We start from the raw sequence: 16859 nt of genomic DNA on the forward strand, positions 1-16859 counted from the left end.
CGAGAACAAAAAGCCCGCGTTGGCACACTCGGGAAGTTTGGCCCAGCCCAGAATCCAGATATTTTACACGTTTTTGATTGGTTTGCGACCAAAACTTGCAATGCTAGAGATTTGATTAGGTAAAAATCTTGCCATAGATTTGGCAAGCCAAATACGAGAGATTGACAAGTTTTGGTAGGAAACTAAACAATAGCTAAAATCATGGCTTGCCAAATCTTGGACTAGGCAAATTTTGGTAAACAACCAATCAGGCTCCTAATCCAGCGTTACGCTGGTAGCACCCGAGGTCTTGAGAGGTACGAACAAATATTTTAGAATTTAATGGCCTTTTCAGTGGTAGGCGATATAAAAAACTTGCTCCGTTAGAATAGGGCGCATGGGCACTCGGAGTGATTTGATCCATCGATTCTGGGCTCATTAGCGAAGCTGTCTGCATGGCCACATGTTTCCTCCTTTCCTTCCTTTTCTCTCGCCCTTTTTCTACCCATTTGCTCATTAAGGTTATAAATAAATTTTATTCACTATTTTTATATTTTTATAATAATTTATCCCATCCATAAACCTTTTTTTTTGCAATTATGTCTAAGCATGTTTTCTATTAAGTTCAAGACAAAGTTACAGCACGGTTACCAAGATCAACACGATACTTGTAAGACTAATCTCACGTAGAGCACAAGTAAATTTCAAATTAAGGGCCATTTGGTAGGGCTCCTGGACCAGCTCTAGGAGTTGCTCCGCCTCTGCGCCAGCCAAACGGGCGCAAACGGCTCTGCTCCACGCCTGGAGTCCTAGAAAACCCGATGAGAGAAGAGGAGAGAGAGAGCTGGAGCAAAAAAACGAGCTTCACCCATCTCCGTGTGATACCTTGGACTGCCAGCAAGGCAAGATCCAGTTTTGCCCTCCTTACCTTCCTCCTCCGGGTGCAGTCAAGGCGCTAGAGCGCGGACGCGCCGCCGCACCGGAGCTAAGGCGTTGGGTGCTAGGGCAATGCTGGAGGTGCCGAGGCAGGCGCGCACAGGATGGAATGGCTAGGGCGGCGCGAGGCGACGTGTGCGAGCCCATGCGGATGAGATGCGACGGCGACGAAGCGGTGGGGGCGGCAGAGTGGTGAGTGGCGGGGGGATGCGAGGCTGTGCGATGAGAATACGAGATGCGAACAAGAAGTGAAGATGCCGCAGGGAGTTGCTGAGTGAACCAAGGTGATAAGGTAGAGAGAGAAGGAATAAATAAAGAGAAATAAAAGAGGAGAAAAAAGGGGCAAAAGAAAAAAAATGGTATTTTGGACCTTTCGTCATTTTTCACGAGAAAAAGAAATTGTTTTGTCAAATGGTCTAAAAAACAGCTTCAACTATTCAATTGAATTGAATCTACTCCACAGGTGAAGCCACAACTAGAGTTATTTTAGCTGAAGCTGGAGCTCTACCGCCATTACAAAAACAGTTCGTGAGTAGACGACGATCATCACTAAAAGAAGCAACAAATAAAGTGACCAACTGGCGATGGCGGAGCACGTTGGGTCTCGAGGGACGGAGTTGAGACTGCACGAGGGTGTAGTGGTCTTGAGAGCAATGTAATCAGATAACGCCGGGTGGTGAGCAGGGACGGACCCACAGGGTATGCAGGGTGGGCCACCGCATACCCTGGGGTCCGCCAGTCATAGAGATAGGTAGAAAATTTCAATGTAAAAAAAATAAAAAAGAAAATTTTCATCGAATTGCATAAATTTTTTTTACTGCGCATACCTAGAGGTAAAAACCTAGATCCGTCACTGGTGGTGAGTGGTAACGAGATAGTATGAGCATGGGTCGGTATCCATTCCCGATGTGATCGATTGCAGGCTAGTCCAACCAAGCACATAGCTAGAGGATCAATTGGCGTTGTGAACCAATTACGGGCCAAAAGCCCAAACCAAAAGTTGAAGCAGCAACACAAACGGCTTCAATTTGCAAAGCCAATGGTTGCAGGCATCATGTGCAAGGCCTATTACAAGAATTCAAAAAAGGGTAATTACAGTCAATGAACAGCAAAGTTTTAAATCTCTGGCTATAGCTGAAGCTATAGCCGGAGATAGCTGCTGGACAAGGTAGAAGCTAAGATATCTAACATTTTGCGCTATGAAACGAAAACAGCTAATAGCCGGAGATCTGCGGAGATTGCTGCTAAACTGGGCTTATTTTAGCGGCAGCCAAAATTTTCACGGGCCCAGAAAATGAGTCAGCGGCCCATCTTATCCCAATTTCTCCCCACCCCCACCGTAACCCAGCAACCCTAGCTCACTCCCACGCTCATGACCCGTCTCTCTCGGTCTCTCACTCTCTCTACCGCAAAAAAAGGAGGCGGCGGTGGAGGCGGCTTCTGCTTCGACGGCGGCGGCTGCGGTGAGCCGGTGAGGGGCCCCCAAGTGGCGTGGCCAGCCGGAGGTCCAACTTCAAGCTAGCCCCCCGCCCCCCTTCTGATTCGGCGGCGGCGGCTGCGGCGCGCCGGCGAGGGGCCCCCAAGCGGCGCGGCCAGCCGGAGGTCCAACTTCAAGCTAGCACCCCCCCAAGCGGCGCGGCCAGCTGGAGATCCAAGTGGCGGCGGCGGCGGTGTGCAGCATGTGTACGGGCGAGGCAGCACGAGCAGTTTTTCGTCTTCCCCAACCCCAAGCAGCGGCTTCATCTTCAGTTCTTCCTCTTCCCCAACCCTAAGCAGCAGCAACAACACAAGTCGCCAGACACCATGGCAGATCAACAAAGTAACTTTATTCTCTTCTGATCTGCTAGTTTTGATTTTGTTCTCTGTATTTTGTAGCCTGCGTGAACTGGTTATGTATCAATTAGTTATGGTTATGAAGTTATGCCAAGGTCATGTCTTTTTTTCTATTTTTTTACAAAACAGCTAAATGGCATAGCTGCAGCTATCTCCGGCTATAGCTGCGCTTAGCTGTTTAGAGGCCAGCAGCTAGGAGGCATAGCCGGCGATTTAAAACCTTGATGAACAGTAATTCTTCTTAGTCGTCTGAGCTGCACGCATTTGTACATGACAAATTTTAGAACTACTACCACACCCCTGTGGGCTACCCGTTAGCTACCTGGCCATGCACGCCAGACCCATGAGCTGCTCGAAGCGCCGGGCGTCGCAGGGGATCCGCAGCACGCCGGGCTGGCCGTACCCATACTGCCGCTCGGCCATCTCCAGCAGCTCCACCATGCGGGGCTGCTTGAGCAGCGCCACCGGCACCAGGACGGTCTCATCGTGCTTGTCATCCTCGCCGCCGTCGCCAACGAGCCGCATGGGCACGTACCCTCTCGGCATCGCCGCCCCGACGCCGCCGGCGCGGACCGGCGACCCCGAGCACTGCTTGCTCGGTGCCGCCTGCTGCTTTCTCCACAGCATCTTCGCCATATATATGGCGCGGCGCGGGCGCGTGTCTTGTGACAGAACGCAACGCACCGTGCAGTTACGTCGTCGTATAGCAGCAGCAATGGCACTGGCACCGTGTAGTTGGGTGATGGGCACGGCACAGCGTTTATATAGAGAAGAAGAAGAGAAGGAAAAAGGTGAAGGCCTGACGGGATTGACTTTTCAAGGCTTTTAGATCGATGCTGCTGGCTGCGCAAAGAAAAGAAAAGTTGCATTGGATTGGAGAGAAGGTCTTTGTCGACTCGTGCAAAAGCTTTGCACGCATACGCATGCACGACCACGCTGACGGCTTTCGATCGAGACCAAAACATGATGAACTGCCGTTTTTACACCTCAGGCTAGCTAGCTGTTACTGTTAGCAACAGCTGTTCGTCCGTGGACCGCGGATGGAATGGAACAAGCTGCTTCCTGTTCGCTTCGCTGAAAAGACATGCGTAAAAATGCACCGTCGGTAGCGCTCGGCTCAGATGATGCACCACCGGGTTCTTCACTGTTCGGAGAGGTTTTGCAATTGATCTAGCCACCTGGTCAATGATGCGGACAGAAAGCATGGATACGGTCAATCCGGACACAATCTCCCAATTTCCTCCCCCCTGCTTGGTAGACCAATGGCAGAGATTGGTGTACCTTTTGAACAACACGTTCATCTTGACCACTGCTAGAAAAAAATAGATCTTAATTTTTTAAATAAAAAAAACCTTCGGCGAGCATATATTCCGATATGTGCTTCTAAGGTACTCCCTTCCATGGTTCATATATGAAACTAATTCAATGTAAACATATATATTGTGTGCCACATGCATGAGCGGTAAAGTTTATATTTCCATGTTTTTTGCAATTAACATGGTTCCTTAACGAATCACATACTAGTGAAACCAACAATTTATTTTAAATAATTTTAATAGTTTGTGGCAATAATAACTATGTAAGTTGCCTCTTTAGATAAATGCATAAATTATCATTGGTAAATACACTTGTAACAATAATTTTTCTTGACAGTGCCACGAGGCAACGTTTTTCATTAAAAGGGAGTAGATTAAACTTACAAATCAGGAAAAACAACGGCAATTGGAGGTTACCGGACAAGGAAAAAAGAGAACAACATCCGCAGAAACGCAGATACTGCCTGACATAGAACGAGTCTGCCTGGCACGGGGCTAGCTGTTGCATCCCAATTCCCTGAAGCCACTTGTAACAATAATTATGAATGACTTATTAGTACTACGTAATAATGCCTAAGATTCCTCATTTTTAAATTAATATGGACAAGCTAAGCAGTTTATTTGTAGCTAATACTCATACATACTTAACTGAACATTATTATAATACCTCTATCTAGTCGTTAAGCCACTTGTAGCAGCACTCATTGCTGGGCTATGTAAAAAACGTGTAGCTTTTAAAGTAGATTATTCATATTAACAAATCAATTTTCTGCATCTGGAGGAGGCTGCTGTCCAGTTTCCAGTTTCCACGCGAAAGTGACACTGCGGCTGGAGGAAGAACAAGAATCTTAAGAGAGGGTGCAACTTGAATACAACTTGAAGAAGAAGATGCATGACTGCATGAGGCACGTGAGGTTCAACAACTTTGATAAAAAAAGGGCGGCCAGACCAAGGCCAAACCACGGCAGACTGCGAAGTTGGTGGTGGCTGCCACATGGCCCCAGGTTGCATTGCAAACATTCCTTTATTGTGGATCAACTTGGATGGAAAAGTCAATTGACTTGAAAAACGTTTCACTATATATTTCGATTAGTATAGGTTAATTAAGTCTTTGCCACAATAATGAGCCCAAGACTTTTGCAACAACAACAATCAACAAAAAGGACAAAACTGCGTTTTAGAGTTATTTGTGAGATTCACGGCAATGGTCCAGTGCAGGGTTTTCAATTTCGGTATTGCAAAAATTTCGGCCACCACCGAAACTACCGAATTTCGCGAAATTCGGCCGAAATTTCGGCGAATTTTTTTAGAGACTAGCCCATGAAGTATGCTTTTTCTAAAAAAACATTTAAATCTAAACAAATATTAGTATGATTTATGACTACACATCTATTGAATACAAAAATATGCAATATAAATAATAAAAAATTGAGTCTAAAGTTATATAACACATGTATTAGTGTATTACAAAATTTTAGATTTTTCTTTTGGCCACCACCGAAATTACCGAATTTCGCGAAATTTCGCCGAAATTTTGAACCCTCTCCAGTGCTCTAAAACTCTTGTTCTTCTTAGGTGATTGCGGCACAGGCTGCTATACTGTTACAGCAGGGGGGGAAATAGGTTGAACAATGGAAAAAAGTTCTATGCAGCAGTGTCGCACTGGTGCTTTCTATTGGACAAACAGACCTGATAGCCTCCATGCGTCCACGAACTACGCTATGTACTCTGTAGATCCCGTCCGCATGGGGAGAGGACGAGAGGTGAGCAATAAGCGTAAGCGATTTATTAAGATCTCGTCCACAAGTCACGCTCTGACGCTCTGAAATGCGCGTGGTTGAAAATTTCTCTGATAACTAAGCTGACAACAAAAAGGGCATCATCTCCCTCTGTTTATTTTTTATAAGAAGGTCACCTCTCGTTACAGACGTCTTTGAGGTTGTGCAGTGAAACATGTTTCATACCAACATGACGTTGGGCATGTGATTAGAATTGTCTTGAGACACTGGTTTGTCAACGGGCAAATCTGATTGAGACACAAAGCCTTGAGCATCATAAATCATGGTAGCAGCCAGCGACTAAGCTAGGAACTGAAACGGCATGGCAGCCAAAACACGTCAATATCGATTCAAGCAGAAAATTGGCCATATCCAATTGAAAAACAAGCTTGCCACCGTTGGAAAAAAAAGGAAAAAATTGGTCAGATGCAAATGATGAGGGTCTTCGTTTGGCTATCGCTCATGGGTCGTCGTTGCTGGACATCAGACGGGCTGCACAGATATGGATTGTAGGACAACGGCACATGTGCCCTATGTGCCAAGGACCGTCTCTTTTCTGGCCTGTGGTGCAGCAGGGAGACCTGGTTCTGGCATGGTTCGAAGACGACTCAGACAAATCACATCGCAAAGGGTTTTACACTTTTATCATCTTTTGCATGGAATATTTGGAAATAAGCGCAACAATAGTGCGTTCCGTTGTACCAGTCACATGTGTAAGTACCATAAGTATCACCCACCAGATTTTAAATATGATAAGTACAAGTTCTCTTTATAGTTAAGTGAGAGCTACTTTCGTCAAATTTGGTTTACCTAATAATTTGTTCTAAATTTCTTATAAGATATTTTATATTTCAGGATGAATAAAGTATGATGTAGACGCAGGTAAGGAATTCTAAAGTACATATCGAACTTTCATCTTGCTGGTAAGAAAAGCAGAATCGGAGGCTATCTTGTTTGTTTCTGAAAAGAGAGAATTCTAGACAGGGCTTCCTTCCAGTTCCAACTTTCCAAGTGAACGATGGAGACCCTTTCAGTATCAGATAACAGAGAGCTCTGCAGCTGTGAAAACGACTTCATTTCTCCTCGGCAAAATCGGCCGGAAATCCGAGTATTCCAGGGTCAGGAAGGGGTGACGAAGAAACACGGCCCTTCCTCTCTCTGTCCTACACAATTCACCCTGGCTGACAACAAGAACTGCTACTGCTTAGTGATATGCGCATTGCCACTTTGAATCTGATGCAAAGTTTCGAATACGTACGGTAGTTGTTCAGGTGCTTTTAAAACGATTGATTTAATTTGAATTTATTTTGTTTGATTATACTCATTTCTCGTGCGTGTTGTAGAATTAATTAAGAAGCAGAGCTGAAAGTAAGTAAAGTGTGGTGTATATCAAATGATCAGCATACGAAACAAGCCGATAAGCGTGACCCTTCAAAATTATAACCATCGAACGTTGTATATATATATATGTGTTCATCAAAGAATTTAATCGACCTAACAAAGAACAAATACTAGTTTCATATATCTATGTTCCACTACATACAAGCTGCTCTGATGTACTAGCTAGTTCGTCTCACGGCGCGTTGTCGTCGTCATCATGGTCACGGCCAGCCAGTCAGCCATTTCATTTCAGGCTGTGCATGGCGCCGTCGAGGACCTGGCGGAAGTGACCGGCGTCGCAGGGGACCCGCAGCACGCCGGGCTGGCCGTACCCGTACCGCTGCGCCGCCTTGTCCAGCAGCGCCGCGACGGAAGGGTCGCTGAGCAGCCGCACCGGCACCAGCACGCGCTCGCCATGATGATCTCCCCCGTCGTCCCCGCCGGCGAGCAGCATCGGGACGTGCCCTCTCGGGACGACGACCTTCTCCTCCTCCCCGCTGCTGGTCTTCCTCTTCCAGGACATCATGGCGCTGCCGCTGCTGCGAGCGATTCAAGTCGATCGTCGCTACTCGCTTACGCTTGTTCGTTCGTGTGCGCGCTGGGTTGTCGTCAGCTGCGGGGAAGACGTAGGCCGGGTGGGGCGTGGGGGTCGAATTGCGTGACAGGTTTGACGCGACGACGAGTGAGATCGACGAACGACGAGAGGTCGGCTCGCGTCGCGGTCGTTGTCCTGGGATTGAATATGTTTTGGCGGGCTGGACGACGGCTATGGTTTGAGCAATTGGGACGCGAGCCGGATGCCCGGCACCATCCGTTCAGACCCAAAATGCCCGGGTCCTGTATATATATAAAAAATTAAAAATCCACAGCCACTGATTATTTCTTCCAGAATTTCAGTCCAGGGAAAAAAGATGGGTTTGGATCATGCACGTGCCGCCGGCCGGCCGGTGACTTGCTATCCATGCTCCAAGTTGAAGTTGCCCTCGCTTCTTTGGGACACACGGCGCCCCATGAATGGTCTCATACAGGAACCGACTGTGCATTGTCCGTGAACATTGATCGCTTTTTTGTTTCTACATACACTAGATTTGGTCATGCGATCCCGCGATCAGGTCTGATGCGTATGAGATGACCAAACTAAATGACATGGACATCGTAATTCGCAACATGTTCAACATGATATGATTCAGGGAAGGAACGTGCCTGTATTTAGCTTGTTCGGTTGGCTGGTTCGTATCGTTGCTGGTTCGTGAAGAAGTACTGCTGGCTGGTTTGTATGAGAGAAAGATACTGTTCCGGCTGAAAATTTACGATCGTTTACGAAAGCCACGGCCAAACGAAAAGGCTGGTAGTATGAACTAACTGTTTGCATTGTACGTGAATCGTGACCGCTTTTCACTTTCCAGATTTGGTCATGCGATCTGCAGGTCTGATGCGCCGCATGTGAGATGATGACCAAATTAAATGACATGGAGATCGAAACGTGTTCAACATGCATGAAGCATGGAAGGAACGTGCTTAGTTTCAGGTATTCAATGTTGTCTGAGGCGCTTTTGTCATAAGGTGGTAATACCACCAGAACTGATGCTTTTGGGAAAAAGTTTGTTTGGGTCAATTTCTTTGGTCTATATATATACAAAGTGCTCGATCGGTTAAGCCCTCCATCTTAAAATGCATAGCTTTGTACACGAAACTTTAAAGAATGCTTATAATATACAACCGGCTAGGTATATTGAGATTACCATGTGCTTTTATTTGGTGTGTAAAAGAAATGCCCCATCCAAATGGGATATCCTGAAAACCTATGCTCAATGTTCCCACGGCGTCTAAATGTCTAATACTCCTAGTAGGCCTCAGATAGAGCTACTATTTGACCTCAAGTCGCATCCGTACTCCTCTTGTGTTTTTATTCCTATTTTGAAGTCTAACCGCGATTTCGTCTCCATTCAACATGCTCACGTGCGGGTCGTATACGTACGCCGCCCCGGCCCGTCCGTCCCTTCGCATCCAACTTGCGATGGAATGGAGCTTGGAGTAGAGCCTACACACGTATTGGCGTGTCCGGTACTCCGGTACGTGTGTGCCCCCATTCCAGAGCAGACGTAATTGACTTACGTCTGGATTTCTCTGGGATATACTGCGGCCGTCGTCGTTGGAAAAAAAATGCCATATATCCTACCTTTGTACTCCCTCCTCCGTCTCAAAATAAGACATAACAAAATTAGCAAAATTTAAATAAAAATTAGTCATGTTTATCATATTATTAGATAGATAAAGATTATTAGATTAATTATTTAATATAGAATATGTTTTCATACTTTACTTGTTTAGAGTCATGAATGAATATTGATACCGTTTAATAATATGATAAATATGACATAGAATTTAGTTAAGCGTAAGATGCTTTTTTTAATGTAAAAACAAGATGTTTTGATTCAGGATAAATCTGTAACTAATTACATTCTTTTGGGACATGTAGTTTACATTTTGATATAAGAGTAAGAAGCAAGCAAGAGATTAAGATCCGCTACTCTTTCCGGTCATAAAAACACAGAGTGGATAATACACAGATGTGGATGTGGAAGCCAATGCAGATTTTTTTTTTCGGATGTAAAAAATGGTACAAAGATGGAGCTGAATCAGCTAGGGGAAGATTTAAATAATCAAGTAATATGTGCATGCTATACATAGAGAATTATATGCTTGTGAAGAATTAATTTAGTAAAGGGCCAATAAGAAGCTAAAGACAATAATCTTGCATTGCATTCCATGCTGTGGCTATCACATCGACACAATTAACACTTAACAGGTATCCTCACTTAGTTATTAGCCAATAATAATAGCCAGTAAATTCTCAATTCAAATTTTAGAACGTAAAACAACCACGTTATAAATAAGAGTTCTCAACTAAAAAGCATTCTTAAACCTTGAATTCCTCTTGGTTTTAGTCCAAGAGAGAAATTATCAGATATCCAATTTTAAACAACGCCACATCGGATAATCCATATTGAATTTGTGGATAATCCATATACATTAGATTATGTCGATTTTATATCCGACCCCGCATCCATACACAATCAAATTCAGATTATCTATATCCGCAAGAATATTAAAAAATCTTCTCCGTATCCTTGGATCGGCACAGCGAATTATTTTCATCACTTTCACCTTAGTCTTCAAACGTGGTGAAATTGTCAGCTGACCAGGAGATACAAGCAAATGAGACAATGCAATTAGATACTGGATTTATGGGAAGCTGTGAGAGTATATCACTCATTGCACCTCCATCAACATTATGATCGAGATAGTTATTACTTATTAGCTCTAAGACAACTTCTCTAAGACATAGCTCATAATATAAATAGTCATGCATGACAACCTACATTGCTCATAATATAAATACTCATGCATAAGACTAGCTCTTGATTAAGAGATAATTTTTCTCCCTCTTCTATTAAAATATAAAATAATATGCTTAGAGTTAGCTTATAAGTCACCATTCGAGGTGCCCTCGTTCCCTTGAGCGCTCGCTAGTGAGTTCTTTTTGCATGTTCTCTCTTCTGCATCATACAAAACGTGAAGGAAGTTATCGATTTCGACAGTTGTTGGACAATCCCTAAGGTCTACTCCCTTCATCCAAAAATAAGTGCTCATATCACACTCTAAGGAGTCAGCCAATCTTGAGTCTGACTAGATTTAAGCATTTATATTTTTAAATAGATTTGCTATGAAAATGTATGATTTGATTAATCTAATGATATTATTTGGTATTATAGCATTAGTATTTTTATATATGTTTAGTAAAACTTAAGATCGATAAACATCTCGAAGTGTGAGATAAACATTTATTTTGAAATAAAGAGAGTACTAGTCTATTAACAAGATTGGCTCAATAATCACGACATTTTCATGTCAATCCTCTCCTTTTATTTGTGTCAGTGTGAAAAGAAACAATCAGGATCGTGGGAAGGACTATATACTTTGTTTATGTGTAATAGAAGGGTTCTTTTCTTGGAGTATGTACGTAGTATTTTGTTGTGGACAAACGGAGCTACCGACGAAGAGCTAATGATAGGCCTGATCGAGCTCTACTCATAGATTGACTTCTGGTACTGCGTTGCGTTTACAGTTAAGGAGTCACTCCTGATCAAGATCAAGGGAATTGAATGGATCAATCAATATATTGAAGAACAAAGTAATCATCTCTAGGATTATCTATCATCTGTGTACAGTGTACAAGCTAGCTAGGTCGCCTCATGGGGCGCGCGACGGCGCGTTGCGTCGTCATGTCCAGGCTGCCAGCCATTTCATTTCAGGCTGCTGAGCTGATGCCGCACCTCTGCATGGCGCCGTCGAGGACCTGGCGGAAGTGGCCGGCGTCGCAGGGCACCCGCAGCACGCCCGGCTGGCCGTACCCGTACCGCTGCGCCGCCATGTCCAGCAGCTCCGCGACGGAAGGGTCGCTGAGCAGCCGCACTGGCACCAGCACCCGCTCGCCTTCCTCTCCGTCGACCCCGCCGCCGCCGGCGACCATGGGCACGTGCCCTCTCGGGACCTTCTCCTCCTCGTAGGCGCCGCCGGACCCCGCGCGCCCGGGCGACCCGCTGCCGTTCTTCCTCTTCCACGCCATGGCCGGGATGTTGCAGTGCGTTTGTTTGCTCGCCCCCGACGAGAGAGAGATCGTCTCTAGCTCTCGCCGGAGGACTGGGAACTAGCTAGCTAGGGCGAGTGACGATGGTAGATGATTGGATCGCGTCTCTTCTTCTTGGGCTCGGGCTCGGTCGTCAGCTGCGGAAAAAAGAGCGAGAACTGGCGGGATTTATAGAGTTGGATTGGCAGAATAGATACAATTATTTGAGCAACTGGGACGAGCGCGCGCGGCTTCGCGGCGGGCGCCGGGGATTTATGGCAGTTGCAGAATCTTTTGACCGAGCCCGAGCTGCTGGGTCCTCTAATCTGCTCTCTCCTCTATGCCAGTCCAAAATGTTGACCTGGACAGAGACCATCATGGTCATGGAGTCTATATATCATGGTTAACTCGTCAATTCCGAAAAAGGAAATCATGGATTAGCTAGCTAGGTTCGCTGTATGGTTGAACAGGGTTGTTGAATAAGCGGCTCGGGACGGATCCGGAACTAACGTGTATACTACATACAGGTGAGCCATTGAATGAAAATAAAATAGTCACAGCTCGAATCGTTCAAGTTAGTTAATGGCTCACTAATCCAACCAATGGTTTATCGTTAATTGTTAGGCCTCGTTCGGTAGCTTGGGATTCAATCCAGGAGATTATTCAATCTAGGCCAGGAATTAGTTGATCCACTCACTACTGGAAACGCGTGCTTTGCCGAGAGCCTGAGGCTTTGCCGAGGGCCAAATCTTGGGCACTCGGCAAAGACACTCTTTGCCGAGGGCCAGCCACAGGAGCCCTCGACAAAGAACGGCCCTCGGCAAAGAGGCCTTTGCCGAGGGTACGGCTCTCGGCAAAGACAGGCCCACGGCAAATCAAATCTTTGCTGAGGGCCGCGGCCCTCGGCAAAGATGCCCTCAGCAAATTAGGCCTGTTGGGTCACAGCGGCCATTCCCCGTCAAGCTTTGCCGAGGGCCACCCGTTAGGCCCTCGGTAAAGGTTTTTTTTTTCTGTGAAACCAGATTATTCGGCAATATTTTTTTTAAGTCTTTGCCGAGGGCCTTAGACCAGGCCCTCGGCAAAGATTTTTTTAAAACCAGTTTTTTGGCCAAATTTTTTTTTATAAATCTCCTTTGCCGAGGGCCCGAGGCTAGGCCCTCGGCAAAGAAGCCCTTTGCCGAGGGCCAGGATAGGCCCTCGGCAAATATTTTTTATTTTTTTTAAAAAAAATTCTTTGCCGAGGGCCACGGGCCAGGCCCTCGGCAATTTTTTTTGGTTTTTTAGCCCAGTTTTTTTGTGGTGCTACAATACATTGTTTTGAACTCAATTTTAAAATTTAGGCCAATTTTGATTTTGTTTTGTATATTTCCTTAATTTATTTCGATTCTTTGATTTTTTTCGAATATGTCAAATTTGAACTGCAGGTGCATGGAATATTGCAATGTAGTGTTTCGAAAAATGTTATTCATGTTAATTGGTGCATGTTGAGTCCCTATCCACGAACTCGCATCAAATTTTCACACATCTTGTTCGCGTAACATGACGACCGACTTGCCGAAAAAGTGTTTTAAAATTATATAAAATCCATATGAAGTCCGAAAATCACGAAACTTGGCGAGATGTCATGTTATCGCATGTGTAGGCTGTGCTAAAAAATTGAGAAGGCTGCCGCGCGCCCGCCCCCCCCCCCCCCCCCCCCCCCCGCGCTCAGCCGCCCCAGCGCGCCCCGCCGCCCCACCACGCCCAGTGGCGGCCGAGGTCGCGCCCTGCCTCCGTTCCCCGTCTCCATCGAGCAAGGGGAGGTCGACCACCCCGGCCGGCCCTCCGGCGGCTCCCCCTCGCCGGCCTTCCCGCCCCGACCCCAGCCCCCAGGCCGCCCCCGTCGCCGGCTGCTGTTGGAGGGGAGGAGGCAGAGGGTGAAGTTGGAGGAAGAAGAGAAGGAGAAGAGGAGAAGGAGGAAGGGGAAGAAAAGGAGAAGAAGAGGAGAAGGAGGAAGGGGAAGAGAAGGAGAAGAAGGGGAAAAGGAGAGAATAAAGGGAAGAGGGGGAGAGGAGTACTCCAACGCCGCTCGACCTCGCCGGAGAAGAAAGTGACCCCCGCACCGCGACGCCCGACTCCACCGCAACCCTAGGTAAAACTCTCGTTGTCGGCCTTCGTGCCGTATGTGGTTGTGTGGGCCTTCATGCCATAAGTTGATATGAGGGCCTTCGTGCCGTTGTGGTTGTCGGCCTTCGTGCCGTTGTGAATGTCGGCCATCGTGTCGTTTTTTTGCAGGTTTTGGAAACCTCCCCGTGCAGGGGAGGTGCTGCCGAAATTTTGAACAAAAAATAACCTATTGTCTTTTTATGCAGGAGAAGAGTACGTCGGAGGGGACCCGGACGACCCCGATCATCTTCGTCGACGTCGCGGTTCTGCCTGCACTGCGTCGCCCCGCCACTGCGTCGATTCGCCACTGCCCCGCTAGCCTTACTTCACCGACACCCTAGGTATAAATAACCTCTTTTTGCGTATGTCTGTCGTAGCCCACGCGTAACCCAGTTAGGTGTCTCCCATCCGAAAGAGATACGGTCGTAGGTATGCGGATCTTTGCGTATCTACGACCGTATCTGTTTTGGATTGTCCACATTTTTTGGACAGTCCGTGGATGCGTAGATGGGTTAGTTTCCATGGTCCGCTCCGGTCCAAGAAGGAGTTTCGGCAACACCTCCCTGTTGTTCTCCGGATACACACTCTCCCTTGCAGGACGTGTATCGGGAGAACAGCGGGGAGGTGCTGCCGAAATTCTGTCTTGGAGAGGAGCGGAGCACGGAAACTAACCTCATCTACGCATCCGCGGGTGGGATTAGGACATATCCTCACCTATTAGACAGTAGGAACACCGCGTAGATGCAATTGATGGTCACAATACTCTATGCTATAAATGTTAAAGGATGGAGGGCCGTCAGTGGATGTACACGGGCTGGAGAAGCGGGAGTGACTACGACTATGAATGGGTGAAGGGGACAGATGGTTTCTTGAAACATGCATTTGGCCTAGGAGCAGGAGGACATTCTCTAGTTTGGTGTCCCTGCAGCAAATGTGACAACAGGAGAAAAGTAGATGAGAAGACCATGGGTAGACATCTTGTGTTCAATGGTTATACGCCTGGCTACCAGCAGTGGATCTACCATGGTGAAGCAGATTGTATAAGAGCGGAGGTGGTGAGAGCACACCTCGAGGCTTTTGATGATGATGCCAGGGTAGCAGACATGCTAGATGACGCCCACCAAGCTCACTTCGCTGAACGACGTGAGAAGGAGGAGATGGAGGAATCCGCAAAGGACTTCTACAAAATGTTGGACTCAGCACAGAAACCCCTTCACGAGCGTACAATGATTTCTCAGCTAGATGCGATTGGACGCGTAATGGGGTTGAAGGCCGAGTTAAACCTGAGTCGAGAAGGCTTCGATAAGATGTTGGCCGTGTTTGGCACCATGCTACCGGAGAAGCACACTTTGCCGACGAACTTGTACGAGGCAGAGAAACTCCTTCGTATGCTTAAGATGCCGTATGACAAGATACATGTTTGTCCGAAGGGTTGCGTCCTATTTAGGAAAGAACACAAGGATGCAAATTACTGTCCGAAGTGTAAATCCTCCAGGTACCTGGAGGTAGACTCTGGTGATGGCCAGAAGAAGCAGCTTTCGATCCCCGCGAGAGTGCTACGTCACCTTCCTTTCCTACCGAGGATCCAATGGCTATTCATGACTGAGGAATCCGCGAAACAGATGACATGGCACAAAGATGGCAAACGATACAATCCTGGAAAGATGGTACATCCGTCTGATGCTGAAGCATGGACGTATTTCAATGACAAACATCGTGACAAAGCAGCTGAGGCTCGTAATGTACGTGTCACGCTGGCAACAGATGGGTTCAATCCTTATGGAATGATGGCTGCCCCATACACATGCTGGCCCGTTTTTGTTATCCCCCTCAATCTCCCTCCCGGCATCTCCTTTCAACGACATAACGTATTCTTGTCGTTGATAATTCCTGGACACCCGGGGAGTAATATGGGTGTGTTCATGGAGCCTGTGATTGATGAATTGATCCACGCTTGGGAGAAGGGGGTATGGACATACGATCGAGCTACAAAGACAAGCTTCAAAATGCACGTTTGGTACCACTACTCCCTGCATGACTTCCTGGCGTATGGGTTATTCGCCGCCTGGTGTGTTCACGGGAAGTTCCCATGCCCAGTATGCAAGGAAGCCGTGAGGTTCATTTGGTTGAAGAAGGGTCGCAAGTATTCGTCGTTCGACCAGCATCGTCAGTTCCTCCCTCTAAACCATGAATTTAGAGAAGACATCAAGAGCTTTACGAAAGGTGTCAAAGTGACAGACCCTAAACCGCACTTGAGGACTGGTGCCGAGGTTCGTGTTCAGATAGATGCTCTTGTGCCCAATGAAGAAGGTGGTTTTGTGGGATATGGTGAGGAACATATGTGGACTCATAAATCCGGCTTGATGAGGCTCCCCTATTTCGATGACCTTCTTCTGCCACATAACATTGATGTAATGCACACTGAAAAGAATATCGCCGAGGCACTTTGGGGAACTCTCATGGACACTGACAAGTCTAAGGACAACGTTAAGGCTAGAGTGGACCTAGCGACGTTGTGCGATAGACCGAATCAAGCGATGCAGCCTCCTAGTGGCTGAAACAAGAACTGGAAAAGGCCTAAGGTCAATTTTGTCTTGCAAATCGATCAAAGGAGGGAGGTACTAAAATGGATGTAGATGTTAATGTTTCTAGATGGATATGCAGTGAATCTTAGCAGGGGAGTGAACTTAGGCACTCTGCGAGTCAACGGGATGAAGAGTCATGACTACCACATATGGATTGAGCGGCTTCTTCCGGTGATGGTCTGAGGCTATGTCCCTGAGCATGTCTGGCAAGTGCTGGTAGAGTTGAGCTTTTTCTTCCGCCAGCTTTGTGCCAAGGAGATATCTCGGACCGTCGCTC

The 16859-nt window shown here is 46.7% G+C and overlaps 2 protein-coding genes across 2 annotated transcripts; both read right to left on the reverse strand.

Annotated features, from left to right (window-relative positions):
- Window positions 1-3066: 3066 nt before the first annotated feature.
- On the reverse strand, window positions 3067-3384 carry LOC136473759 (auxin-responsive protein SAUR40-like). Its single transcript, XM_066471402.1, has one exon. It carries the CDS (start codon window positions 3382-3384, stop codon window positions 3067-3069), a length of 318 nt encoding a protein of 105 aa, XP_066327499.1.
- A 7838-nt stretch (window positions 3385-11222) lies between these two features.
- On the reverse strand, window positions 11223-11996 carry LOC136473768 (auxin-responsive protein SAUR40-like). Its single transcript, XM_066471413.1, has one exon. It carries the CDS (start codon window positions 11850-11852, stop codon window positions 11535-11537), a length of 318 nt encoding a protein of 105 aa, XP_066327510.1. The 5' UTR covers window positions 11853-11996; the 3' UTR covers window positions 11223-11534.
- Window positions 11997-16859: the final 4863 nt, after the last annotated feature.

The sequence above is a fragment of the Miscanthus floridulus genome, chromosome 1, assembly GCF_019320115.1.
Source record: "Miscanthus floridulus cultivar M001 chromosome 1, ASM1932011v1, whole genome shotgun sequence".
NCBI classification, from domain to species: domain Eukaryota; kingdom Viridiplantae; phylum Streptophyta; class Magnoliopsida; order Poales; family Poaceae; genus Miscanthus; species Miscanthus floridulus.

What these genes read in the sequence shown, in the direction of transcription:
- LOC136473759 (XM_066471402.1), bottom strand. Translation starts at nt 3,384, where the DNA reads ATGGCGAAGATGCTGTGGAGAAAGCAGCAGGCGGCACCGAGCAAGCAG.
- LOC136473768 (XM_066471413.1), bottom strand. Translation starts at nt 11,852, where the DNA reads ATGGCGTGGAAGAGGAAGAACGGCAGCGGGTCGCCCGGGCGCGCGGGG.